General features: G+C 43.9%; 1 protein-coding gene across 2 annotated transcripts; it reads right to left on the bottom strand.

Moving 5' to 3' along the window:
• Positions 1-1,294: 1,294 nt before the first annotated feature.
• Positions 1,295-26,055, bottom strand: bmpr1aa (bone morphogenetic protein receptor, type IAa). 2 transcript variants are annotated; one of them, XM_058048822.2, is made up of 13 exons: positions 25,846-26,055; positions 15,902-15,981; positions 8,740-8,990; positions 6,627-6,789; positions 6,440-6,542; positions 5,218-5,317; positions 4,837-4,924; positions 4,633-4,768; positions 4,349-4,541; positions 3,961-4,258; positions 3,710-3,885; positions 1,926-2,056; positions 1,295-1,821 (listed from the first exon to the last, which is right to left on the bottom strand). In XM_058048822.2, the coding sequence occupies exons 3-13, from the start codon at positions 8,804-8,806 to the stop codon at positions 1,696-1,698; spliced, it is 1,581 nt and encodes a 526-aa protein (XP_057904805.1). In that variant the 5' UTR covers positions 8,807-8,990; positions 15,902-15,981; positions 25,846-26,055; the 3' UTR covers positions 1,295-1,695. The 2 variants fall into 2 exon arrangements, with proteins under 2 accessions (XP_057904805.1, XP_057904814.1); XM_058048831.2 differs by having other exon boundaries at positions 4,837-4,921.
• Positions 26,056-26,875: the final 820 nt, after the last annotated feature.

Here is a 26,875-nt window from a genome sequence, read left to right as displayed (position 1 = left end):
ATTTTCTACCGCTTATCCTCACGAGGGTCTCTGGAGCCTATCCCAGCTGTCTTCGGGCGAGAGGCGGGATACACCCTGAACTGGTGGCCAGCCAATCACAGGGCACATATAGACAACCATTCACACTCACATTCATACCTATGGACAATTTGGAGTCGCTAATTAACCTAGCATGTTTTTGGAATGTGGGAGAAAACCCACGCATGCACGGGGAGAACATGCCGAGGGTGGAATTGAACTGGGGGTCTCCTAGCTGTGAGGCCTGCGCTAACCACTCGTGCAGCCCTGTGTTTATCCAACAAACCTCATTTCACTTCTGAAATACCAATCCATCAGTTACAGTATATCACAACACCATGTGACTGGTGGCCAGCCAATCACAGGGCACATATAGACAAACAACCCATTCACACTCACATTCATACCTATGGACAATTTGGAGTCGCTAATTAACCTAGCATGTTTTTGGAATGTGGGAGGAAACCGCGATTAGAAAACTGTTGCCAGTAAATAGTTAATGACGTCATCTGCGCTCGACGCAAAAAATCGTTCCGTCCAGCAGAGGGCGCTGTGAGCAAACAATTCAACCAGTTTCATTCCGCATGACAAACTCGCGTTTGTATTTCAGCTGCTGAAATCTTTTAACTTCATATCAGAACAAAAGCGACCCAAAGTGAATGTTTGAGTACTAAAAATAAGATTATTTACTTAGAATTGTTACATTGGACAGAGTGTATACACGTTTTTTTTCTTGGTAAACTCATAAGGCACACAACCAGATGAAGTAGAAAACAACAAAAATCATTTTTTTTTACATATCTTCGTATACTTGGGGGCGGGGGGGCTTTTTGCGTATTTCGAAGAGGAAAACAGCAAAGTTACTGCTTAAAAAAAAAAAAAAAAGTCACTCAGACATCAGAACATTTTCCGGCTGTTGTCAGCGTAGATTAGCATACTTAGCTCACTGCTCAAACAAATGAAACCCGTTTACAATGTAAATGATCCAAAACGCTTTGTCTTCCCTTAAGTTAAATCTCATTTTCATATCTCACTTAACAACCCTTGATGACAATTTCATGACTTTCCTATTCATAATAATAATAATAATAATAATAAAAACACATTTACAAAGTCTAATTGGACGTATGAAGCTCAGTGGGAGGAGCCAAAGTCAACAGAAGAAAAGCTGAAGAAAGATGGAAGAAGACACGTTGGCGGGTTCGCTTCACTTTGGTTTTTTCGGCTCCGACTTCTCTTACTCGATGGACGAACTCAAAATGTGTGACATGAACGGTTTTTGTGAAGTGTTTGTTATAAATAAAGTTCAAACAACGGGGAGGCATTCCAGTCAGCTCCGCCCACTTGAGGTTTGTCTCCGCCAATGAGAGCGGTTTTTCCAACGCTGCGGGGACAAAAACCAAGAAAGAGGACGGTGGACGTCTCCACGGCGACACCAAAGACCGAATCCAAACTCAAACTGGGGGGGTGAGAGGGGGGGGCCTTCAAAGTGTCACCATTGTCTTTCATGCGGAGCCCTGCCTGCCTCCCCCCACATGTCCCCACCCCCCCGCGTGGACAGGAAGTCGTCCGCCGGGCTTTCACAGAAAGCGTCACCGCAGGAAGACGTCCGTCCTCGTCCTGATTGAAAAGGTGGCGAGGTGGGAGTGTGCCAGGCGTCGCCGAGGAGGATGACGGTCAGATCTTGATGTCCTGAGACTCCACCATCTTGGCCAGCGTCTTCTTCACTCGGAGGATGGTGAGGCGGGAGGCGGGGCTTGTCGCCCAGCACTCCGACATCAGCTTCAGCATGGCGCGCAGACACTGTGGCACACACACACACACACACAAACACACACACACGTACGCAGTTAGCAGACAGCACAATGGGCGTGTGTCACCAGAGGGGGCGCCGTGGCAACTCTCACCTCGTCGCTGTTCCAGCGGTTGGACACGGTGGGGCGCAGCCCCTTCACACACACCACCTCCAACATGTCCTCGTACGACGGCTCAGACGGAACCATGTCGTAATACGGCAGCTGGTAGTCCTCCACCATCCCTACACACACACACACACACACTAAATACTCTTGACCATGTGACCAGCCATATCACCTTGAATGGGAAATACGCGCTCGCCGACTGATACCCGGGCGTAATTACTTCGGGTATTGCGGTCATGTGACGGCAAAGGCGGTGACGTCACTCGACGTCCGGTCCGGCCGTCCGCTGCCTAGCTAGCCCGCTAATCCTCCAACACAACTATGGCCGACTCACGTTCTAGTTAATACTACATTCAGTAGTAGTAGTAGTAGTACATACAGCTGTCGTGAAAATGTAGTCGTACATAAAATCGTCTCAACATGTTTGTACATTAAATTATAGTCGTATTATAATAGTATTCATAACAGTATTTACTACATAGAGTAGTAGTAGTAGTATTTAGGACATTAAGTTGTGGTGCTTAATAGATAAAATAGTAATAGTGGAAGTAGTAGTAGTGGTAGTATTTAGTGTAGTAGAAGTATTGGGTAGATAAAGTAGTAATAGTGTTTAGTACTCAGAGTAGTAGTGGTATTGAGTAGATAGTATTAGTATTGAGTAGATAAAGTAGTAATAGTGTTTAGTACATAGAGTAGTAGTGGTATTGAGTAGATAAAGGAGTAATAGTGTTTCGTACATAGAGTAGAAGTGAAATTGAGTAGATAAAGTAGTAATAATGTTTAGTACATAGAGTAGTAGTGGTATTGAGTAGATAAAGTAGTAATAATGTTTAGTACATAGAGTAGTAGTGGTATTGAATGGGTAGTATTGAGTAGATAAAGTAGTAATAGTGTTTAGTACATAGAGTAGAAGTGAAATTGAGTAGATAAAGTAGTAATAATGTTTAGTACATAGAGTAGTAGTGGTATTGAATGGATAGTATTGAGTAGATAAAGTAGTAATAGTGTTTAGTACACAGAATAGCAGTGGTACTGAGTAGACAGTACTAGTATTGAGTAGATAAAGTAGTAATAGTGTTTAGTACACAGAGTAGTAGTGGTATTGAGTAGATAGTATTAGTATTGCGTAGATAAAGTAGTAATAGTGTTTAGTACATAGGGTAGTAGTGGTATTGAGTAGTTAGTATTGAGTAGATAAAGTAGTAATAGTGTTTAGTACATAGGGTAGTAGTGGTATTGAGTAGATAGTATTGAGTAGATAAAGTAGTAATAGTGTTTAGTACATAGGGTAGTAGTGGTATTGAGTAGATAAAGTAGAAATAATGTTTAGTACATGGAGTAGTAGTGGTATTGAGTGGATAGTATTGAGTAGATAAAGTAGTAATAGTGTTTAGTACATAGGGTAGTAGTGGTATTGAGTAGTTAGTATTGAGTAAAGTAGTAATAGTGTTTAGTACATAGGGTAGTAGTGGTATTGAGTAGATAAAGTAGAAATAATGTTTAGTACATGGAGTAGTAGTGGTATTGAGTGGATAGTATTGAGTAGATAAAGTAGTAATAGTGTTTAGTACATAGAATAGCAGTGGTACTGATTAGATAGCATTAGTATTGAGTACATAAAGTAGTAATGGTGTTTAGTACACAGAGTAGTAGTGGTATTGAGTAGATAAAGTAGTAATGGTGTATAGTACACAGAGTAGTAGTGGTATTGAGTAGATAAAGTGTGTGCGTGTGTGCACGTGTGTGTATGTGTGTGCGTGTGCATGTACCTCCGGTGACGCAGCGTCGCGCCATCTCCCAGACGACGAGGGCGTAGCTGTACATGTCGGCCATGATGTAGGACTGGAACTGGTTCTTCTTCAGGCTCTCGTCCAGAACTTCGGGCGCCATGTAGCGGCGGGTCCCCATGCGGGTGCTCAGAGGGACGTCCACCTCGTTGGTGTCGCTATGGTAACAAAGCGTGGTGAGAGGAGGCGTGTGTGTATATGTGTATGTGTGTGCGTGTGCGTGTGTATGCAACCTGTTGAACTTGACGGCGAGGCCGAGGTCGGCGATGCAGCAGGCGCCGTTCTTCTTGATGAGGATGTTCTTGCTCTTGAGGTCGCGGTGGGCGATGGCGGGCTTGCCCTGCGTGCCGTAGATCTCGGTGTGCAGGTGACACAGGCCGCAGGCTGCCGAGTAGGCCAGCCTCAGCAGCGTGGGCGTGTCCAGCGTGGCGGTGCGCAGGTAGTCATACAGCGAGCCGTTCTCGTGGTAGTCGGTGATGAGGAAGAGCTGCGTGAAGGCGCCCGTGCCCTTGATGTCGGCCGCGATGAAGCCTGCAACCAAATGGCGGCGGTCCTGTCACAACACGACCCGCTCGAGGAAAAAAAGCCTCCGGCGTGAGACGTGCGGTCGCTCATGGTTACCGAGGATGTTGTCGTGTCTCATCAGCACCGTCTGGTAGATTTCCGTCTCTCGGAACCAGCTGGCCTCCTCGCGGGTGAAGAAGACTTTGACGGCCACCTTCTCGCCCCGCCAGCGGCCCAGCCACACCTCGCCGTAACGACCTTTCCCGATCTGACGCACCATCTGGATCTGCTTGGCGATGGTCCGCTGGACCTGGTGGTGTGCACGCGGTGAGAATCCTTCACTTCCTAGTTTTCCTAAAGCTAGCAGTCAAACATTCAGGGGTGCGCTTTCGTCATCCTACCAGCAGAGGGAGCCCGGAGCCGCTGCCAGAGCTCTGGGACTGGTGGATGAGGTCTTTGAGAGACTCCCCGGCAGGGATGAACACTTCCTGCTCCACATCCTTGTGGTAGCGCTGACGCTCGCTCTGCCACTTGTACCTGTCACACACATGGAACGGTGTGATGGTTGCCACGGTGACGAGGCGACGCCGAGGTGAGGCTTTTACCTGTAGTAGCAGACCACTGTGACGCAGATGAGCGTGCAGCAGCACACCGTCATGGAGATGAGGAAGGCCAACCAGTGGGGGCTGCCTTCTGGAAACAAGATGGAGGCGTCTCAAACAGAATACTACAATAAGTATACTTTGTATAATGGCTACTTCTCCATTGTACAATCATCACAAATACATTTCTTATGACTTCTTCTGGCTTCTACATCGCCTCCTCTTCCACTACGCAGCCAAGATGGCGACTATGGAAAGCGGTTACCACTCTACACTGCACTGCATTTTTTCAGACTTTTCAGAGCACTCAAAAGACCGAGTGTAAGTATGCGAGTGCACCACCACCACAGAGCGGAGCAACACCTGGACCAGAACAAAGAGTACCGGAAGGCGCCTGGGGGGGCAGGGTGGGCTGCAGGTCTCGATTGCAGAAGTCCGTGTTGCAGCACTCGATGGTCCTCCTCGTCTGAGCCTTGGGAGAGTCCTGTCAATCAAAGACAGTAAATATATCGATGAGAAATGCACCGTGTTTCCCCCTAAAACTTAAAGCAGGGGTCTCAAACACACGTCCCGTGGGCCAAATGTGGCCCGCAGGACACTAGTTTGAGGCCCCCGCCTTGATATGAAAGTTTAATGTTAGTACGGCCCTCGCAAGTTTGATATGGATGCTGTATGGTATCATGTACCCAGAAAAAATTATTACGTTAAATAACTGTTAATAGTTATCCTCCTTATCAGTGTGGAAGTGGTAAGTTTTTGGCTATTTAAGTTTAAAGGAAATGACTTGAAGGCTACCATTTAGGTCGCTAGCTCTCTAGTTTGCGAGTTAGCATGTCTCTCAAGACCCTGCAGTTGCGCAATATGTTGTAAATAAAAAGAGTATAAATGTGACTATAGTCGTGTTTTGTCATGTCTACAGGGCTCTAATAATGCTTTGTTCATTTTAATCTGAAAAAAATAATTTGTCTACCCACCAACTATATGTGGTTTCTTAAGTTTTTAATATTTGCCGTTTTATTATTATTATTATATTTATTTATTACTGATTGATTGATTTTCATCTTATTTTGTGTAGAAAAATAAGATATTTGACAACAGTGGAATGTTTTATCAGAGCTGTTCTTGTAGAAAATCGGAACCAAAACAAAGTTTATTCATTTTTCCGTTTTTTGTTGGGGTTTTTTTTGGAAAACCTGATGCAGTTTTCCAAAAAAGTCTCACCCAGACCCTAGCTCCAGTGGCCCCCAGGTAAATTGAGTTTGAGACCCCTGACTTAAAGCACGGAGGTCAGGAGAACCAGAGTACACAGGGGAGGGAGCCACCTGCTGTGGCCCAGGTAGGTGCACTATATTCGGGCAAACGCTGCGAGCAACCGGTGTGCCGCTATGGAGGTCTCTGGCAAAACTCTTGCGCTGTTCAAATGCTTTGGAGCATTTTTTCAAAATAAATGACACCTCCAACATTGCATAATAATAATAATAATAATAAGAAGAAGAAGAATAATATAACAAATAATGTTTAACAAATAAGATATTTAATAAATAATCATTATTAAAAAAAAACATACATATGATAATAAAATATCTGCATCTTCAGCCATGTTTACCTTGCACTGGAAGTGAGAACCTTCATACTTCATGCATCCTGAGGTGAGGATGGCCTCGCCGTGCTCGTCCTCCTCGATGATGGCGAAGCACTGACCGTTGGTTCTGCAGAACAAGAATGGGTGGAGTTACGGCTGCTTTCCGGGCGGGCCCGGAGATCAGCAAAGTTAAGGAGCAAGGAGGACTCACTGGCACGTGTTGTTGGTGGCGTCTTCGGGACAGTGTCCGGAGCAGTAGCAGCTGAGGAAGCGGGCGGCGTCCTCGGGCGCGATGGTGGAGTCCTCGCCGGGGCGGCGGATCTCGGGCTTCACGCCCGTGCCCTGGAGGACGTGGTCGGGGTTCTGGCCTGCGGCTGGAAAGAGAAACAAACGGTTCTCGATCAGAAGCGGGACATGTGATGCAAACAAACATGGTGGAAGGTGTTTGCAGAGATAGAAGAAGGTCAGACGGAAGGAGAGTCTTTCTTCCTCCATCTTTCCTCTCATCTTGTCTCATTCCTGCTCTAATCTGCTTTGCTTTGCTGTCTTCTACACTTAAACGCATTCCATCCTCCCTCACGGCAACAACACCCTGACCTGCGCTGGCATGTCTGGACATGACACACACACACCTTCAGCTGCCTGGTCGTCATAGAAACACACACACACACACACACACACACACACACACACACACACACCACTGTTTGTGACCACTGCGGGATGACTGGCATCACGTTTTAAAAACATTCCATCAAAAAAGCGGAATGTCAAAGTTATTTCTGAGTACTTTTATTTTATGTTTTACTTCTTTGAACTCCGTGGGAGGAGGAAGAGCAGAGAAAGTGTGTGTGTGTGTGTGTGTGCACATGTGTGCTTGATTGTGCGTCAGTCAGAGTGGAGACTGAGGTCTGGCAGACGGAGCTGGGTAATCAGACTCTTAAAGTCACAGCGCTACTTCCACTCGCAGAAATAAATAGAAGGACTGGTGGAGGGGGGACATTTAATCTGAATCTTCCTTCTGTTGGATTAATGGGTTGGGTCAGGAGTGTCCAAACTGCGGCCTGGGTGTCATTTACGTGCCACAGCTGGTTTTATATTGGCCTGCTGCACATAATTTTATGGGAATAAAATAAAATATTTATTGTAATAAAGTCATAATTACCAGCTAAAATTTCCTAAAAAGAAAGCTGAAATAGTAAAAAAAAAAAAAAGAATAAAGAAAAAAAAGTCCTATCCTAACAAGAAAAATCATGAGGAAAAATAATGTCACTTTTAGAGTTCAAATATTAAATTGTTTATTAATATTATTTGTGTGTTTTTTAAGTCATAATATGAGGCATAAACCAAGCTGTGAGACTGTGAAACATGTCATAATGTGATGGGAATAAAATCTCATTTTCATGGGAATAAAATAATTATTTAATTTATTTAATAATATAATTTAATATAATATATTATAATTTATAATAATAAACAAGACGAAAGTTGAAATACTTTTGAAAATAAAAAAGAAACCCAGCAAAAATTCCAAAAAAAATGTCATTTTACCACAATAAATTCTAAATATTCAGAAAAAAGTTGTAATCTCCTCATGTCCTCATATTTGGAGAAAAAATATAGTCAAAAGTTGAATTTTTAAAAAAAAATATTATAGTACTAAAATTAGTATTAAATATTTTTAAAAAGTATGAGAAAGCAACAAAACAAATAAAATTTTCAAAATTTAAGCTAGGGAAAAGGTTCTGGAGGAACGGGACTCATTTTTATTGCAAACGTTGAGCTGAAATCGGAGGAGGCTGCGTTCACGGAGCTGGGTTGTGTCGCACACAGACAGGAAATAATGTCTCAACAAGCCGACCAATCACAGGCTATTTTGTAAATATGTCAAAAAGTCAAAATCTCATGAATAAAAATGCTAAATCTCATGTCTGTAAGTCAAACATCTCCTGCGGCCCGGGACATAAAAAGGTTCCGGCAAGGGGAAACGAGCACTTTTCAGGGGGCGAGTATGCCTCCGGAGGGACTGAGCGATATTTCCGGATAACAATGGCTGTTTGGAGCGCTTAGCGCCCCTGACGGCTCGTACGGTGTCATACAGGAAATGGTTCATGTGCAAAGAGGAAGGGAGAGCAGCAGCAATCAGCTCAACAGCTTCCTGCAGCGAGGAGCCCAGCCAGCGCAAGAGGAACCTGGTGAGGACGACGCGGACGCGGAGGCGGGACTGATTGCTGCTCAGCAAGACTAAAATACTCAGTTGAATACGTACGCTGGAAGTAGTACGCTAGTAGTACTAGTAGTAGTAGCAGAAATAAAAGTGTTACCTTCTGCTCTGAGGACCATTAGCAGCGTGGCGGCCATGACGGCCAGACGCAGCAGGAGACCTCCCATCCTGCAGCAGGAATCACTGGACGGACACTCAGGTGGACCGGGGCCAGGAGAGGTGGGAGGGTCTGGTAGAACCTTGTGGTCCAGAGGTCTCAGAGGGTTGAGAGTGGGAACCAGAGACCAGAGGGGGGCGGCTATCACAATGTGACAACGTGTTGGGGCTCAGTGGCTCTTTGGACCTGCAACACTGACACAAGACAAGATTGTGTGTTACGGCAACAACATCGTATTCTTGCATCTGATTGGACGCCAATCATCAACCCCTCCCTCCATGCTTAATGTGCCGTGGCATTGTGACCTCTGCGGGGCCAGTACCAATCTAACTCAGCACCAAATTATTTGTCCAAGATGTTGTGCAATTACTGCCGCAGCACTAATAACCACATTTCACAATTAGGGGGCGCCGAGAAGGGGTGGAGGTTTCGGGAGGGGGTGGGAGGGAATTAGTGGCAAAGCCTAGCCAGTATCTGTCACTTTTCATTTGGCAGGGAGGTGGGACCGAGAGGTCAGACCTGTGACCCACTTTTCACACGTCCTTAGCTAGGGGTGGGCACGAAGCAGGCACCCCTCTGTGTTTCCCCTCACTCTAGTGCAGGGGTCTCAAACACGTGGTCCGCAGGACACTAGTTTGAGGCCCCCGCCTTGATATGAAAGTTTAATGTTAGTGCAGCCCGTGCAAGTTTGATATGGATGCTGTATGGTATCATGTACCCAAAAAAAATGATTATGTTTGATTAATGTTCATGTTAAAGGTTAAATAACTGTTAAAAGTTATCCTCCCTATCCGTGTGGAAGTGGTAAGTTTTTGGCTTTTTAAGTTTAAAGGAAATAACTTGAAGGCTACCGTTTAGGTCGCTAGGTCTCTAGTTTGCGAGTTAGCATGTGTCAAGGCCCTGCAGTTGCGCAATATGTTGTAAATAAAAAGAGTATAAATGTGACTATAGTCGTGATTTGTCATGTCTACAGGGCTCTAATAATGCTTTGTTCATTTTAATCTGAAAAAAATAATTTGTCTACCCACCCAACTATATGTGGTTTCTTAAGTTTTTATTATTTGCGTTTTATTATTATTATTATTATTATTATATGTATTTATTTATTACTGATTGATTGATTTTCTTTATTCTTGATTTGTTTATTTTTCATCTTATTTTATGTAGACAATAAATCCGACTACCTCGAGTGTTGTTGTGATGCAGCAGGCACCAGAGTGTGGATAAGAGGTTATAAGAACAACATGAGCGGCATCCTGGCCTGATAACACGCAAAGACACCTTCAGACGAGACGAGGCAGGATCAGGAAGGACTGTGGCGGCGAAACAGGAAGCTGACCCCCTCCCTGATACGTGTCACCTTCCCTTTAAAAACACTCACGAGCATGAGAACACATGATATCTTCAACATAAAACACACTTTCGCTGGCGCATGCTTCATCTTGACAGCGTGGGTTCCCACAGTCAGCAGCCTGGACACGGGGAAGGAGCGTGGAAAAGTCAAGTGAGTGTATTTTGCATTTGGTCATGTCACCAAAGTGTTCTCGGTCTTGGTGTGGGCTCCAACATAAGACCGTGGTCAGAATGAAAGCAGCTATTGTTAGCGAGGCCCACCTGTACGCTATATAGACCGCCCTTATAAGCAAGCACCCGGCCGTGACGGCCGGGTCGGAAGAAGAAGAAGAAACCTTGTCAATCTTTAATAAACACGCCCCTCTTTATTCATCTTCAGACTTTTGTCACTCAATTATATAGTACCTTCATTTATCAGTGTTTATATTAGGAGGGCAATGCGCCTCCTCAAGATCCCCCCAGGATACCTTTCACACAGAACAGCTAATTGGTGGTTAGAGCATGGAAAACACCCCTATAGTCCGTTTTAGTCTCCCATTACCTAATACAGTAGACATAACAAGAGGAAATAAGACACAGAAGACCTTACAACCGGGGCGGCACGGTAGTCTAGTGGTTAGCGCGCAGACCTCACAGCTAGGAGACCAGGGTTCAATTCCACCCTCGGCCATCCCTGTGTGGAGTTTGCATGCTCTCCCCGTGCATGCGTGGGTTTTCTCCGGGTACTCCGGTTTCCTCCCACATTCCAAAAACATGCTAGGTTAATTGGCCACAGGTATGAATGTGTACCCCGACTCTCGCTGGGATAGCCTCGCGACCCTTGTGAGGATAAGCGGTAGAAAATGAATGAATGAATGAAAGACCTTACAACCTTCTAAATACACTTAACATTAGAGCCCTGAAAATGAAATAACAACCCTATAGTCATCTTTACTAAGGATCGACCGATATTTGCGTTCTTTACTTGAATCGGTATCGGCCGATACGTTCGCCGATATAAAATCGCCCATCGGCTAAGGGTGATGGGAAAAAATAGGTATCGGCCGGAAAAAAACCCATATCAGTCGATCCTTAATCTTTACACTTATATCGTAGACACTGGAAGAGGAAATGAGTCATAAAACATAGAAAACTAAATACGCTTAACATTATTAGAGCCCCAGAGATATGAAATAACACCCCTATAGTCACCTTTACACTCCTATTCACCAAAATAGCACACGTAGTGGCCACAGCAGGTGTCGCCCTCCACTCTATACTGTGGTTCTCTCTCATTGTCATGTCATGATATTTGATGAGGACCAATCATCAGGTACACTAGGTCAAGTGTAAAAAAAGTAGATATACAAAAAGTTACTTATCGGTACCGTATTTGTATCTGTCACGAAAAAAGATACGGTGCATCTCTTTTCATAAGCTGCATCTCGAGCTCCGAGCAACAACAACGCCCACCCTCACACTCCCTCTGCGGCGTGCAGGTCCAGGCTCCCGCAATCAGACCTTAATGTGTCCCCACTTCCTGTTCTGGAGGAACAGTGGCAGTCCAAACAAACAAGCCTGGGGCTGACAGCTCTTGAGCTCCACAAATAAATGGTGTAATGAGAAGATTGGGATCGGGGGAACATCGGCGGGATGGGCTGGGATGAAACGGAATCGGATGATAAAAAAATGAAAACTTTGTTTCTACGCGGACGCAACTTGTCTGTGTGATGTATAATTTATTTGTGTGATGTACAATTTAGTTATTATTACGTTTGATTAATGTTCATGTTAAATAACTGTTAATAGTTATCCTCCCTATCTGTGTGGAAGTGGTAAGTTTTTGGCTATTTAAGTTTAAAGGAAATAACTTGAAGGCTACCGTTTAGGTCGCTAGCTCTGTAGTTTGCGAGTTAGCATGTGTCTCAAGACCCTGCAGTTGCGCAATATGTTGTAAATAAAAAGAGTATAAATGTGACTATAGTCGTGTTTTGTCATGTCTACAGGGCTCTAATAATGCTTCATTTTAATCTGAAAAAAATTATTTGTCTACCCAACAACTATATGTGGTTTCTTAATTTTTTATTATTTGCCGTTTTTATATTTATTTATTTATTACTGATTGATTTTCTTTATTCTTGATTTGTTTATTTATTTTTCATATTATTTTGTGTAGAAAAATAAAAAGTAAGATATTGGAGAACAGTGGAATGTTTTATCAGAGCTTTTCTTGTAGAAAATTGGAACCAAAGCGAGTTTTTTTTTGATGTTTTTGTTTTTAATAAATGCGTTTTTTTGGGGGGAAAACCTGATGCGGCCCAGTCTCACCCAGACCCGAGCTCTAGTGGCCCCCCCAAGTAAATTGAGTTTGAGACCCCTGCTCTAGAAAGTGTGTCCTTTTCCACATCAACTTCTTCCTTCTTTCTCCCTCTCTTCCTTGGTGTTGGCCCCGTTCCCTGTCCCCTCCTTGCAGGCGGGCCCCCGGGTGCTGCAGCGGCAGCCTGGCCATGGTGTCGGCGTCCTGCCCGACATGCCTTTCAGGGCCTGGGAGACTGCAGACCAGACTTTCTGGCTCCACGGCCATTGTTTGCTCGGCTGCTTTGCGCCTCATCTGCGGCTGTAGATTACCATAAGAATACCCACAATCCCCTGAGCCTCTGCGGGCCTCTTCTTCCTCGCTGCATTTCCCCCTCGACAACTAATCCTCGTCTTTTGCATATCTACCTGTCGTCACTAAGTAGCATTTACAGGACCTTTTAAATATCAATGTAATTGCTACTTTCAATCTTTCATATGCAACCATGTCTCATAAAATGTGTATATGCTGAGTGTAAAGTGCAAATAAGTACTGCAGGCCGGATAAAACACTCATGTGTTACTGTGCGCTCAACTCACCATAAATTGGTATGACGTGTCTCCAGGCCTGAAGGTGTTTTAATGAGTCGAATCGCCATAGCAACAGCTCTGTCCATCAGTGGCACAGTGTTGCCTTTGTCCTCCAGCGGGGTCATAAAACTAATCCACTCACACCATAAAGCAGCAATATGATCATAAATCAGCACCGCCGTGGGTCGGGATGGGACGGGACACCGCAGGGGCTCCCGGCGACTATCTTCCCGCATGTGGGAAGTTGTTCAGTCGGCAGAGGAGTGGTGGTCCACTTTTAAAAACGACACACTTCCTACCAAGTGAAAACATCATACTAAAATATAACTCTAATTGTAGGCCACACATTACACACTGTGTGTATGTGTGTGTGTGTGTGGCCGGAGAGTGGACGGTGCTGAGGAGCAGCCACATGCTTCCATCCACTGTGTCGTCTTGGAAGCTCAAGCCAAGCCGCAAAGTCAACACAACAGTATCGGTGGTCCTTCGTGTGTGTGTGTGTGTAGAGAGACCAGTGAAACAAAAACAAACGAATCATGTTAAAGCCCCACAATAAAAATGTCTAATAGCTAGCTAGCTCGCTAGCTCAAATAGCTGACTTTCAGTCATCCCTGCTTCAATGCGCAGGAGTGCATTTTTATATTCAGTCTGATGTGTCGGTCCCGATGGTTTCAGTGTTAACGGAATCACTGGAATTGGCCAACAAAGAGGGAATTTACTGTTAAACACAGAATCTTGTGCCTAGTGACATCATCCCAAACACGAACCAGCCCCCTCCCGACAAAACACTGAAACGGTGACCTAGAACACCGGCCAAAGTTGGCGAAAAACCTTGAAGAATGTAAGCTAGCCAGGTTAGCTTAGTTTAGCAGAGCATGCTAGTGTGTTTGTGCAACTGAGGCTGTATGAGTGTAGTTTACACCGTGTTGTGTTGTAGCGCTTGTTAATATATGCGAGCGTTTTACGATGCCCGCTGACGTTGGGCTAGTTCAGACAAGAGTCAGGTTTATTCTTGCGTCCAGGTCGTCTTAACCGTTAACGAGAACTGGGCATCGAGGGCATCAATGAGAACCGGGAACAACATTCCCATTGTCCTGGAGTTGCTCATATTTTAAAATTTCGATGCCTACATTCGATGATCGACCAGCCCGCTGCCAAATGTCGGCTTAACACCAACGAGGAAGAAGTGATATGGTCCGTTTTTGACGTGCTACGCCAGACTTCTTCCAACCAGCAAGGAAAGTAAAACAATAAATTCCGTCCGACATCGAAGCAGCAAGCAAATGATACTTTATTCCGCCAATACAACTCAAAAGCCAACTCAAATATTCAGCTATGTACTTTTCCATAGACAAAGACCTGACGTTAACGCGAGCTTTCAACGGGACGTTGACCAGACCGTGGGTTAAGTGTCGCTCCATTCACCGTGTGGTGAAGTGAGTTTCGCGTTGGACAGTGGGCTCCTTAGCAACAGTAGTCGGTACCCCTCACTGTGCCCGGACTGCTCTGCCATGGTGCCAGGTAGTTTTTTGCAAGAGAAGTGGCCAACAACACCGGTCCTATCTCTCCTGTGAAAGTGGTGTTGCACCCGGCGACCACGAACTACGTAAAAACGAAACACAGTGGCGCTGCCGGGAGGACTACCTAGACGGCAACAGACTCCCACAATCAGAAAAAAATGGACGAAATGGACGTGAACATGGATGAAGCGAAGGGCGGGCGAGTGGAGCTTGGGCTAAGGTACCTGCTTTAATTGTATTGTTGTTAAATAGTCTAATAAAGTTAAACTAATCTCACAGGCAGCAGGAAGAAGCATTTTGTTGTGTGTTTTTTTGGCCTCTCCTTTCGCTGCAGACTTCATGTTGAACAAGAAAATAAAGTTTGCTAGCTGCATTCCACACTCCAACTCAGACTGACGCTCTTAGGGGCTTCAACTGTATGTTTTAGCATGCGTCTTATAACACGGTGCGCCTTATGTATGTGCTAAATACCGAAATAGACCCCCTAAATTGAGACTCAGCGTTACAACACAGTGCACCTTACGGTGTGGAAAATACGGTACTCATAAAAAGGCAATATGGCAAGGGAGTGATATTGGAAGGGCAATATAGCGGGAATGATGTGTGTGTTTTTTCTATCATGGTATCCTCCGTAAGAGTAGTATATGAGTTAATCATTCATCTCACGTTTCAAGTCAAAATCTTTTTTAAAAGGGGAACTCCAACATACTTTCATACTGAAATCATCCATACTTGCATTCTCTAGCTGAGAACTGTGTGTGCGTATGTGTGTGTGTGTGTGTCTCATGCGGGACATATGGGAGTGATTAGGAGCGTCAGACTGGCCGCCTCTGAAGGTCTTTTAGTACGTGTAGAAAGTCACAATGCCGACTGGCTGATCTGAACGCCTTTTGTGCAATACCCGGAACATCCAACCACGTGCTCGATGACACAAGTGATCAAAATCGAGCACTCAGAAAGCAGAGTAACTAAAGCAACAGGAAGTGACGACATTGTGTGCTCACTGAAGCTTTTAGCCTCTAGCGTAACATAAAACATAAAACATGACCTGCTAGTGTAAATTGTGCACATTTAATGGGTTGTGTGTGTGTGTGTGTGTGTTCTGTGTAATCAGGGCACTTCCTGCTCGGCTGTTATTAATCAAAGCAGACGACAGCCAAAATGAGCCAATCGGAGGCTGCAATTAACAAAACAGGGAAGCCTCCTGATTGGCTAGCAGTGCCTTCATTCCTGGGTTCAGAGGTTAATCTCATCAAAGAACAGCAGAGTGCAAGGGGGTTGAGTTAGCTAATCAGATTTTTATGTTGTGTGTGTCATGTGACCACAATAAAAAGCCACTGTGTACATGTGTGTGTGTGTGTCCATACCTGAGCAGTGTGTCCATGTGTTAAGAGCGAACATGTTGCTGCAAGGCTCCATGGGAGAAAAGTCGTCACATTACACCGACCTGTCAGAACGAGACATGAAGATGCTCAGTCATGTTTATCAGATCACATTTTCACCATCGAAACACATCCAAAATCAGCCAACTGCTGGAAGAGAAGGAGATCGCTGGTCACCGTCATGGCTCCACCTCGTTTGTGGGAGGAGCGCTGCTGAGGATGACGGCTCCCTCTCGGTTTGAGGAGAGAGCAGCGTGGTGCCGTCAAAGCAACACAACATACATAGGATTAGATTAAATGTTTACAGGTCTCCAGACTGCAACTAAACGGTCACATTTTGCAAGTAAAACACGAGACATTGTAAAAGTACGTGTCCCGCATTGAGTTGACCAGAATAGGGACGTCCCTTATCACGTCTGTGAAATGCGGAGTCAACTGACAACAGCTCGCCACAGTCTAATGGGCGCCACACACACCGGAGGTGACCACCGACCGTCACTGGTGAAACTCATCGCCTACGCGAAGCCTGCACCAGCGACGTCTTCACATCCAAAGCGAATGAAGAATCTTCCACGGATGCGATTGGCTGTCAGATAGAGGGAATTTAGGAGTATTACAGTTGTTCATAGGAGGAAAAATGGCTGGTGTTCAATTCAGTCTTTTTGTGTTGCTTGGAAGTATGCTAATACGAAGGCTGAAAACATTCAGAGAGCTATTATATCTGTTTTTACAAGAGTTGCTGCCGAGCTTGTTAACTCCCTGCACTTTTTGTTGTGTTTGAACTTAAAACAAAGATAAGTTATATATAAATGTTACTTTATTTACTGTGGAAACATTTCAGGGAGCTATTTATTTACATCTTTTTTCAACTTCTAAAAGAGATGCTTCTGAGTCGAAGAACTCCATGATCTTCTGGAGCTGTTTTTCTATTTGTTTGCTTGAATACATAGAGAAAAGGAAGTTAAGTGCTTTTTAAGTGTATTATTCAAAATTTTAACACAATTTTTTTACATTTTTATCGCAAATGAATATCGGCTACAAATATTGTTTTTTTTCCAGGGCACACAGAATATTGTTTTTTTTTTTTTTTCGCAACCTCAACATTGAGATCAATTTGCCCACTGTATCGGTAATGCTAGCAATGCTAACAGGCACACTAACACCCAGCATAAGCTACATATACAAATGGCAAAAATGCTACTATGCTAATGTTAACATTTGCATAAAAGTTTGCATAACATTATGCTAATGTTAGCATAATGTTAACATTAGCATAGTAACACCGAGCATGCTAGTGTTAGAAAAACATTCTAGTGTGCGAACATTAGCATGTTAACACCTAGCATAATAATGTGCACCTATGAAAATGCTAGTATGCTAAAATTTCCATGACAGCAATGCTAACATGCCAACGTTAGCATGCTAATGCCTAGCATAATAGTATGTACCTATGGAAATGACTTAACGTTCCTAAAAAACACAAGAAAAGGAATATTGCCTACGGCACGGTTTTGTGTGCGTCCAAAGCAAGACAGTCTATTCCGGTTCCAGTTTCTTGGCAATGAGATCAACTGTCAGTAGTTCCACACACTTGTTTCTTCTCATCGACATCCCATTCCTGGAGAAACTCCTTCTACTCAGTGAAAAGCTGCAGTGAAGAGTCAGCTGGTAGCTGTGCAGTGACGTGTCACATGAGGTGTGAAAGCACACGATGGCTGACTAGAAAGCAGAGGAACCAGTCGTCACCTCGTAAAAGGAGGGAAAAAGAAGGCTGAGGTATGCAGGCCAGCAAGTCAACACACAACCGCGGCTGAGTGGTTGATCCAACGTGTCCAACGTGCAAACCAAGACAGAGCTTCCCTTACAAGTATATGACCTCGCGCTAAAAATACAACCTTTTACCTTTTGTGACATGTAAACCTTTTAAATGTCACCAAACCTTGCCGTGCGCATAAACACTGGTTTCAACTGACCCGAAAGGCACCAAACTCACCACCCAATTAGGTGAAGACCACATGGGAGATGAGGACACGCTGTCCACTGTCCGGGGCAGTCAGCTGACAAACGTCCGGGGGTCAGGGGTGAGCACAGAGAGGTCGGAGGTGAGTGTAACTTCAGAGGGATGAGTTCAAGTATCAGCCTGCGGGATTAAGACAAATCCTCCTCATCCCTGCTCTTTCGCTAACGTACAGTTAGCACTCCTTTTATCGCGGTTAATTGGTTCCAGACCCAACTGCAATACATTTATTTCCACAACATAGCATTCAATGTTAAATTTTCATACAGCAGAGAAAACTCCAGAGAAAAGATCTTACGTTATTCTTTGTTTAGTACACATTGCGCAAATCTTATGAGACAGCTGCTAGCTAGTGAGCTAGCAAGCTGACTCAAATTTGCCTCAAATTTATTTAATCTCAATTTAAGAGGCCCAAAACCTACCACATCCACACGGGACAGGAGGAAGCCTTTTTTTCCCCTCACTCAATGATGTGGGACATACCATGGCTGGCCGGCTGTGTTAAGGTAATATGCAAGCTAATGCCTAATGATCACAAGACTACATATCACCTGTATTTCCATGTACTTTGACTAGTAATACACCATAGTCTACCACTAATTCATTCATTTCTGAAAGAGAGCAATATAGCAAGGGGCGTGATCATGGAATCATGATATTGTGAGCGATGACTGTACCAAGTAAGTATGTTCAATTAGTCAAAGTAAAGTATAAATGTAATAAAATGTTCCATCGCTAGCTAGTGAGCTGACTCAAATTTACCTCAAATTTATTTCATCTCAACTTAAGAAGCCCAAAACTTACCACTTCCACACGGGACGGGAGGAAGCCTTTTTTTCCCCCTCACTCAATGATGTGGGACATACCATGGCTGGCCGGCTGTGTTAAGGTAATATGCAAGCTAATGCATAATGATCACAAGACTACATATCACTATCATGGAATCATGATATTGTGAGCGATGACTGTACCAAATAAGTATGTTCAATTAGTCAAAGTAAAGTATAAATGTAATAGAATGTTCCATCACTGTCATGACGAGGCAACAAGGTCGGTCGGTAGCGTACAATCTGTGTGGCTGGCCAGCGTGTCTGAATTATTCACTGGATGGGAGTATTTAAAGCAGAGATCAATACCATTAAAGAGCCAACATGGACGCTGCTTCCACCTTCAAACTGCATCAGAGGACGACGTGGGACTTCCACTGCAGATACAAGCTACATAAGCGATAGGTGACTACCATGAAGACGTTTCTTAAGGTGTTTTTGAGGTTCTTGAGCCTACAGACCCCAGCGCAGGGGGCAGCGTGGTTGCATTTGCTTACTGCTATCCATGTATACATGCTACACATCCACAGAGCTGGATTTTACAACACGAGAGCACTGCTCTGAAAATCATTCTGAAAATCACAAAGACTACACATTTTCACATGAATAAAATGATACTACCCAAAAATGTTACACCATTCTTCTCGACAAGAGTGGAGAAACATGGACCGAGGGAAAGAAATGAAACCATTACAATTAACATTAACATTTCATAAAGCAAAAAGGCTAATGTGATAAACGTTTAAAAGCTAACTCTTAGCCCTTCCGAGGGTGCAAGCATCATTCCACTACTGAACAAACATCTTAATTTACTGGCTGGCTTCTTGCTAATGAGTGCTTTGCATCTTCTGGTGTAGCTGTTGTACTTTTCTTCATAGGATGTCTGTGACCAGTAGATCAAATAGAAGGTTAAACAAGTCACTAACACTTGTTTTAGGGTCTCGATTTCTCACTATGTTTCTGTCATTACCTGTCCCACGTCTGTACCTGACCACGTGGATACGGTCCTGGGATTTTTTTTTTTTTTGGCAGGTTGGAAAAAATTTGCATCCACACTGTGCCAAATTAGCAAACTGGGATGACTGGGTGAAAAAGATGTAATAAGGTGCACCCACGTGTGGGACACTAAACTGACACACAGAACCACATGACACATCAAAATATAGACGAGGGCGGTTAAGTTCCTCATCTTCCGCTTTCCAAGGCTGGTCTAGACTTACCAAAAAGTGGAATTACTTCTGCAAGTCATTTTGGAGATAAGAGAACAAAATATCAGGAGAATGATGACAAGGAGAGTCATTCATTCATTTTCTACCGCTTATCCTCACAAGGGTCGTGGGGGTGCTGGAGCCTATCCCAACTGTCTTCAGACGAGAGACGGGGTACACCCTGGACTGGTGGCCAGCCAATCACAGGGCACATAGACAAACAACCATTCACACTCACATTCATACCTATGGACAATTTGGAGTCGCTAATTAACCTAGCATGTTTTTGGAATGTGGGAGGAAACCGGAGTACCCGGAGAAAACCCACACATGCACGGGGAGAACATGCAAACTCCACACAGAGATGGCCGAGGGTGGGGAAAGACAAAAAGTTACCACTTCCACACAAAATAGGAGGAAAACTCCTATTAAATTAATGTATTCATTTTCTACTGCTTATCCTCACGAAGGTCGCAGGGGTGCTGGAGCCTATCCCAGCTGTCTTCGGACGAGAGACTGGTGGCCAGCCAATCACAGGGCACATATAGACAAACAACCGTTCACACTCACATTCATACCTATGGACAATTTGGAGTCGCTAATTAACCTAGCATGTTTTTGGAATGTGGGAGGAAACCGGAGTACGCGGAGAAAACCCACGCATGCACGGGGAGAACATGCAAACTCCACACAGAGATGGCAGAGGGTGGAATCGAACCCAGATCTTCCCCATTTTCTCACTTGACAACCACGCGGTCCCATATGCAATCACATGCATCCAAAATGGACTTCATTCATAGAGATGGCCGAGGGTGGGATTGAACCCGGGTCTCACTAGGAGAGTCATGTCAGTCGTAATATTCAGATCATATCCTATTATCAAAAAAAAAATGCAGCCAGAGAATACAGTACTTTGTCTTTTTGACCTGACAAGGTTTCCGGCATAAATCTCTGCAGCGATGGAGGACAGGGTGATGAAGGTGGAAGGGCTCACTTCCAATTTAGTGCTTTTATTTCTCTGCTGCAGCACAGAGGCTGAACCTACACAGCAGCAGCAGGAGGAGGGCTTGAATGTTTTCCTCCTCGGCTCAGCCACCCTGTCTCCAGGCTCCTCTGGGAGGAGAAGGAGGAGGAGGATGGAGGCCAGCGGACAGAGGAGAGTGCTGGAGATGTGAAACCCGACCTCCCCCCCTCCCCCCACCTCCACCAGTGCCACCTCGTCAGAGTGCCTCCAGACTCCCGCAGTAATCCGATCCCGCAGCCTGCAGCACTGGAGGGAGGGAGAGGTGCAGGCAGGAAAGAAAGAAAGGAAGAAATGGAAGGAGGGGGAAAAGAAGGCAGAAATAGAGCAGAGAGATCCTTCGGCTCAGCCTTCCAGACTGGGAAGACTCCCAAAAGTTAAGAAGAGACACGGACAAGAAAAAGTGTGCTGTTGGGGAAGACTTTCTATTGGGTATTTCACATGGAATACTAGGCTACTATATGTCAATAAGCATTCTGTTTACTCTCTTACTTCCTCACAGAGTCCATTTAGACCAGGGGTCTCAAAAATGTGGTCCGCAGGACACTAGTTTGAGGCCCCCGCCTTGATATAAAAGTTTAAATGTTAGAGCGGCCCGCGCAAGTTTGATATGGATGCTGTATGGTATCATGTACCAAGATAAAATTATTACGTTTGATTAATGTTCATTTTAAAGGTTAACTAACCGTTAATAGTTATCCTCCCTATCCGTGTGGAAGTGGTATGTTTTTGGCTATTTAAGTTTATAGGAAATAACATGAAGGCTACCGTTTAGGTCGCTAGCTCTCGAGTTAGCATGTGTCTCAAGACCCTGCAGTTGCGCAATATGTCGTGGAGTTTGCATGTTCTCCCTGTGCATGCGTGGGTTTTCTCCGGGTACTCCGGTTTCCTCCCACATTCCAAAAACATGCTAGGTTAATTGGCCACTCCAAATTGAATGTGAGTGTGAATGGTTGTTTGTCTATATGTGCCCTGTGATTGGCTGGCGACCAGTCCAGGGTGTACCCCACCTCTCGCCCAAAGACAGCTGGGATAGGCTCCAGCACCCCCCGCGACCCTCGTGAGGAAAAGCAGTAGAAAATGAATGAATGAGATTGATGCACTTGCACTCTCACCATGCGGGCAACACATGACCTACTTACTAAAGACACGCATGTAGCAACATACAAAGCGCATACGTTGGTCTTGCAACCTGAAAACAACATAAGCACCCGCATAGATTGTTTGACATGACAGAGAACCTCAGCACATCACATGCACACACACACGCCGTCCGTGCGGGTGTTACTTGCACGGATACGCCCGCTTGTGACCTCGGCTTTATGATAAAAAGATCTGACGGTCTCAACCAACCGCCACAAATAGGTAAGTCCCACAGGACCGCAATCTAGGTGTCTCACTACATACCCTACAACAGGTGATCTTCTACACAATAACACCTAAAAATAGACACGACATCAATGACACACACACACACGCACACCAACAACATGGCTGCTGTGTGTACGAAGTGAAAGTGAACCTCACAACAACCACACAGGACACCTGTGGTTGGTAGCTTATGACATGAACACACACACACACACACACACACAGATTCCTTCCTTTATTAGTGAGATATAAATACATGTGTGCTGTTATTGGAATGTGCAGCTGTCGGACGCGCTCACACAGCTAACACGACTTAGGATGAGCAAGTCGGAATGCGCTTCATGTGTGGAATACCAATTATTTCTTGCCTTCACCCTAAACGCCACGAGTGTTCTGCAGACGCAAGTGTCAACGCCGACAATGATCAATAACATAGAGTGGGGCGTGAAAAATGTGTTTGGGTTGTGTCAGGAACACAAATATGCAAATCAACAACACCACTTCCACACCGGATCGGTCCAGGCCCAGGATAACAACGACCTCCGTCTGTGCTGTTCACCTACAGGGTGGCGGTGGAAATTGGGTTACTGTTAGTCAAAGAAGGAGAGGAGGAAAATGTGCTCGTAAGACGAGAGAGAGAAGAGGAGCGCCAAGAACGTAGAACTGAGAGTAGGGACTTTGGATGTTGGGACTATGACAGGAAAAGACAGGAAGACAGACATACTGTGTGTCCAGGAGCCCAGATGGAAAGGTAGCAAGGCTAGAACTTTAGGAGCAGGGTTCAAGTTGTTCTATCATGGTGTAGATGGAAGAGAACTTGGAGTTAGTTAAGAAGGTCCTGGAGGTAAAAAGAGTATCAGATAGCGTAATGAAGATTCTAAAGCTAGAAATGGAAGGTGTGTTGTTCAATGTTGTTAGTGGCTATGCCCCACAAGTAGGATGGGAGTTGGAGGAGAAAAAACACAGAAGGAGATGGTTACTGCAAAGTACAGGAGTTGAGACGGGCTCTGGATGGTCAGGAGGTGCTTCCAGATGACTGGACAACTACAGCAAATGTGATCAGGGAGTACTTGGTGTGTCATATGGAAAGAAAGCAGTCAAAGACAAACATGGTGGTGGAATGAGAAGGTGCAGGAGTGTATACAGCAAAAAAGGTTAGCTAAGAAGAAGTGGGACATTGAGAGGACTGAAGAGAGCAGACGGAAGTACAGAGAGATGAATGGTAAGGTGAAAGTAGAGGTGGCAAAGGCCAAAAAAGAGGTATATGATGACTTGTACACTAGGTGGAACAGTAAGGAGGGAGAGATGGATCTCTGCAAGGTGGAGAGACGGAAATGGGAAGGACGTGCAGCAGGTTAGGGCAGTGATTTTCAACCACTGTGCCGCGGCACACTAGTGTACCGTGAGAAACCGTCAGGTGTGCCGTGAGGAATTATCCAATATCATTTTTTTATAATTAACATTTATTAATCATCATTTGCAAATATTATGTCAATAGTATACATGGAACCAAATATTCCAATTGCATTTGGTTTATTTGCTCAAACGGAAAGAATTGAACAGGGATGGAATATTCCTTTAACCAATCCGATTGAGGTATCTTGTGCCCGCTCAAACGGAAAGTTGTCAGGGTGCCTTCTTCTTCGTGGTGTTTTTCTTCTTCTGCTGTTTATTGGCGGTTGGCAAGCAGCTTTCGTATGCATTAGCGCCATCTGTGAAACAGAATCTAAACCCTTCTATACTTTATTCACAAGTGCGGTTTTATTAAAAAATATATATATATATATCTATATAAAACATGTGCTGAGTTTAATTATAAAATATTAGCAAGATTGAATTTGATCTTTTCCTGTTTAAATTTACCCCGGGTGCGTTCTTTCAGCGCATGCTCAGATATGACATAACACGCAAATCCAGACATTCTTCACTTTTAAAAATGGAGGCCAGAAATCGGCACTGGACTAAGCAAAGTTTGTTTTTTGTTCAAACTAAATTTCAAGACTGGACCAATGAAAAACTGGCAATACGGAGTTATTTCTACAAGAACTGAAAGAAAAACTCGGGGAAGTCGGTATCACGTGATGTTGGTGTTTACGTTTTACTGCGCATGACCCATTGACTATTCTGGTTGATTTTCACGGCGCATGCAGACAAGAGATTGGAATATTCCTTTTCTATGGATACCATTGTTTCCCGAAAGGTCATTCGGAAAGAGAAAAACTCGTCATGTCAAAACGTGGCTACTGTCGAGTGTCTGTGGTGTAAATATTGGTCCATGTGGCAACACCTACCTTGTTCCTCTGATAGACTTATTGATGCACGTGCGAGGTCGTGGTGACATTTTGGAACATTTTTGGTTAGTGGTGTGCCACAAGATTTTTCCAATGTAAAAAAACATGCCGTGGCTCAAAAAAAGGTTGAAAAACACTGGGTTAGGGGGTCTAAGGAGGTCTATATGAGGTCTGGAGTGACAGAGAAGTACGTTCAAGTGGTGCAGGACATGTACGAGGACTGGAAGACAGTAGTAAGATGTGCTGTAGGTGTGACAGAAGAGCTCAAGGTGGAGGTGGGACTGCATCAGGGATCAGATCTGAGCCCCTTCTTTCATGTCTACAGGACTCTAATAATGTTTAAAAAAAAACATTAGAATGTATGTAGAAGTCCTCCAACGATGAACATATCCTATGTATTAACACTGCATTCTATATCGCTCCTATAAGAACAGGAAAACAATCAATGTTCACAATCTTTATCTTTGTTACACTCTCCAATCCGGATTAAGACGAGATTCGGTTTCTATTCGTGTAAGCAAATCTGGTGACGTCATGTAATGATATAGAATGACAATGTTAAGAACGTATATCTTAACGTGTTTTGACTTAGCCTGCGTTTCCCATCAACATCGTCGATTTTTAAAAGCAGGCTTAAAAATATGACAGCAATAATGTCAAAATGATGATTGTTCCAAAAATGTCCAAAAATTAAGAGCCGAGCTCCAAAAGTAGAACAGTGAGGCAGCTGAAAAACGGCTAACAGCTAACATTACTTTTTTACAAAACAAAACAAATTCGTCCAAATGTCACCAAAAGAAAAAATAACAAATATACATTTTGTTCATGAATTTGTCACAAAGTATTATTCATGTTTAGGAGTGACATAAAGTCCCCCAAAAATAAAGTCCCAAACTTTTTTTTCCACGACAGCAACTGTAGGGCTGCGTCTAATACCTGGCGACGATACCTATAAAAATCTGTTCAGCGAGCTTCATAATATTTTTTTAGAATCCTACACGACATCAAATACTCACCAAAATACTCAATATATTTTATCCAAGTAATACACCAAGTAAACGACAATAAACGGAACACTTCTACTCACGACATCAACTTGTAAACATGAAGCACTTCGAGCGAAGTAGTTCCAGCAAATAGACGGCACCACGCCGTCGTAAGCGGTAAATAAAAGTTAAGATTTTCGTCTTTTACCTTCCCGCCTCTTTCATCGATGGGACCGGCTGATGCGGCGCGGCTTCGGATGCCCTCTCGGTGATGATGATAAAGCCAATAAAGTGTCAAATCCCTGCACACGACGAGGAGGAATGTTGGAATTCCACACTTTTATTCCAGCAGCGTCGACGTCTTTCTTCTGTTTGATGATTGACTGCCAGGACCAGACGAAGATCGTCTACTCACCTCTCACCACTGCGAGATCCACCACTCCGCCCCGCCAAATGCCAGCGTTTCATTTTCTCTCAACGGTTCCAAGACCGAATGTTCATTCTTTAGTCACTTGTGAATTTTAATATCGATGTTCACTGAGTACATTTGAATTACTGCATTTATTATTGACTTATGACATTTTAATCATTTTTTACTTCTTAGACTTGAATGACTGTATAAAATGTATATATTGTTGTTCACTGAGCAGTAGTTTGTGGAAGTGAAGGAATTCCATCCATTTATTGAATATAGTATTGCTATTATTAAGCGTTTTCTACGTACACACATAGTACTGTAGAATTACGACTCGATACTACACGTATGTACAGTATATTTGGTATCGTGGCCAGAGAAACAGAGTGAGATGTGGTCTTAAATATCCTCCTCTATCCTTCCAATCACTGCTGCTTTTCACACACCAGCAGACTTTAAAAAGGCGCCCCCTGCTGTTACTTTACAGTAGTGTAAACAACACGCCTACTGCTAGCAATACTACTCGTACTACTTACAGTATATTTACCAAGAATACAACCACCACTAATAGTACAACTAGGTAGATTTGCGTCTAAACTACTACAATAACGACTCCTACTACTAAATATCCATACCCACAAATACATACTATATATATTAGATTTATATTCAACTACAAAGTGTAAATAGTATTTTTCAAGACAACATACATATACAGTCATAGCAAAATAGCAGTCATTTTATTTATCATCATTATATCTGTCCAAACAAATGTATATTTGGTTGTATGGAGGCATTAAAGTGTAGAAATAAGAGTTGTCAA

The sequence above is a fragment of the Doryrhamphus excisus genome, linkage group LG10, assembly GCF_037039965.1.
Source record: "Doryrhamphus excisus strain RoL-2023G ecotype Guam linkage group LG10, RoL_Dexc_Guam_v1.1, whole genome shotgun sequence".
In the NCBI taxonomy this organism is placed as follows: domain Eukaryota; kingdom Metazoa; phylum Chordata; class Actinopteri; order Syngnathiformes; family Syngnathidae; genus Doryrhamphus; species Doryrhamphus excisus.
Note: the sequence above shows the minus strand (reverse complement) of the source record. Positions and strands in the feature narration are given on the sequence as shown.

Bases quoted from the DNA above. Each gene is read 5' to 3' on its own strand.
- bmpr1aa (XM_058048822.2), bottom strand. From the start codon at position 8,806: ATGGGAGGTCTCCTGCTGCGTCTGGCCGTCATGGCCGCCACGCTGCTA. The intron at 6,543-6,626 runs GTGAGTCCTCCT...CTTGTTCTGCAG, and splicing joins GCCACCAACAACACGTGCCA to AACCAACGGTCAGTGCTTCG. The intron at 4,925-5,217 runs GTACTCTTTGTT...TCTTGTTTCCAG, and splicing joins GCCCCCCCAGGCGCCTTCCG to AAGGCAGCCCCCACTGGTTG.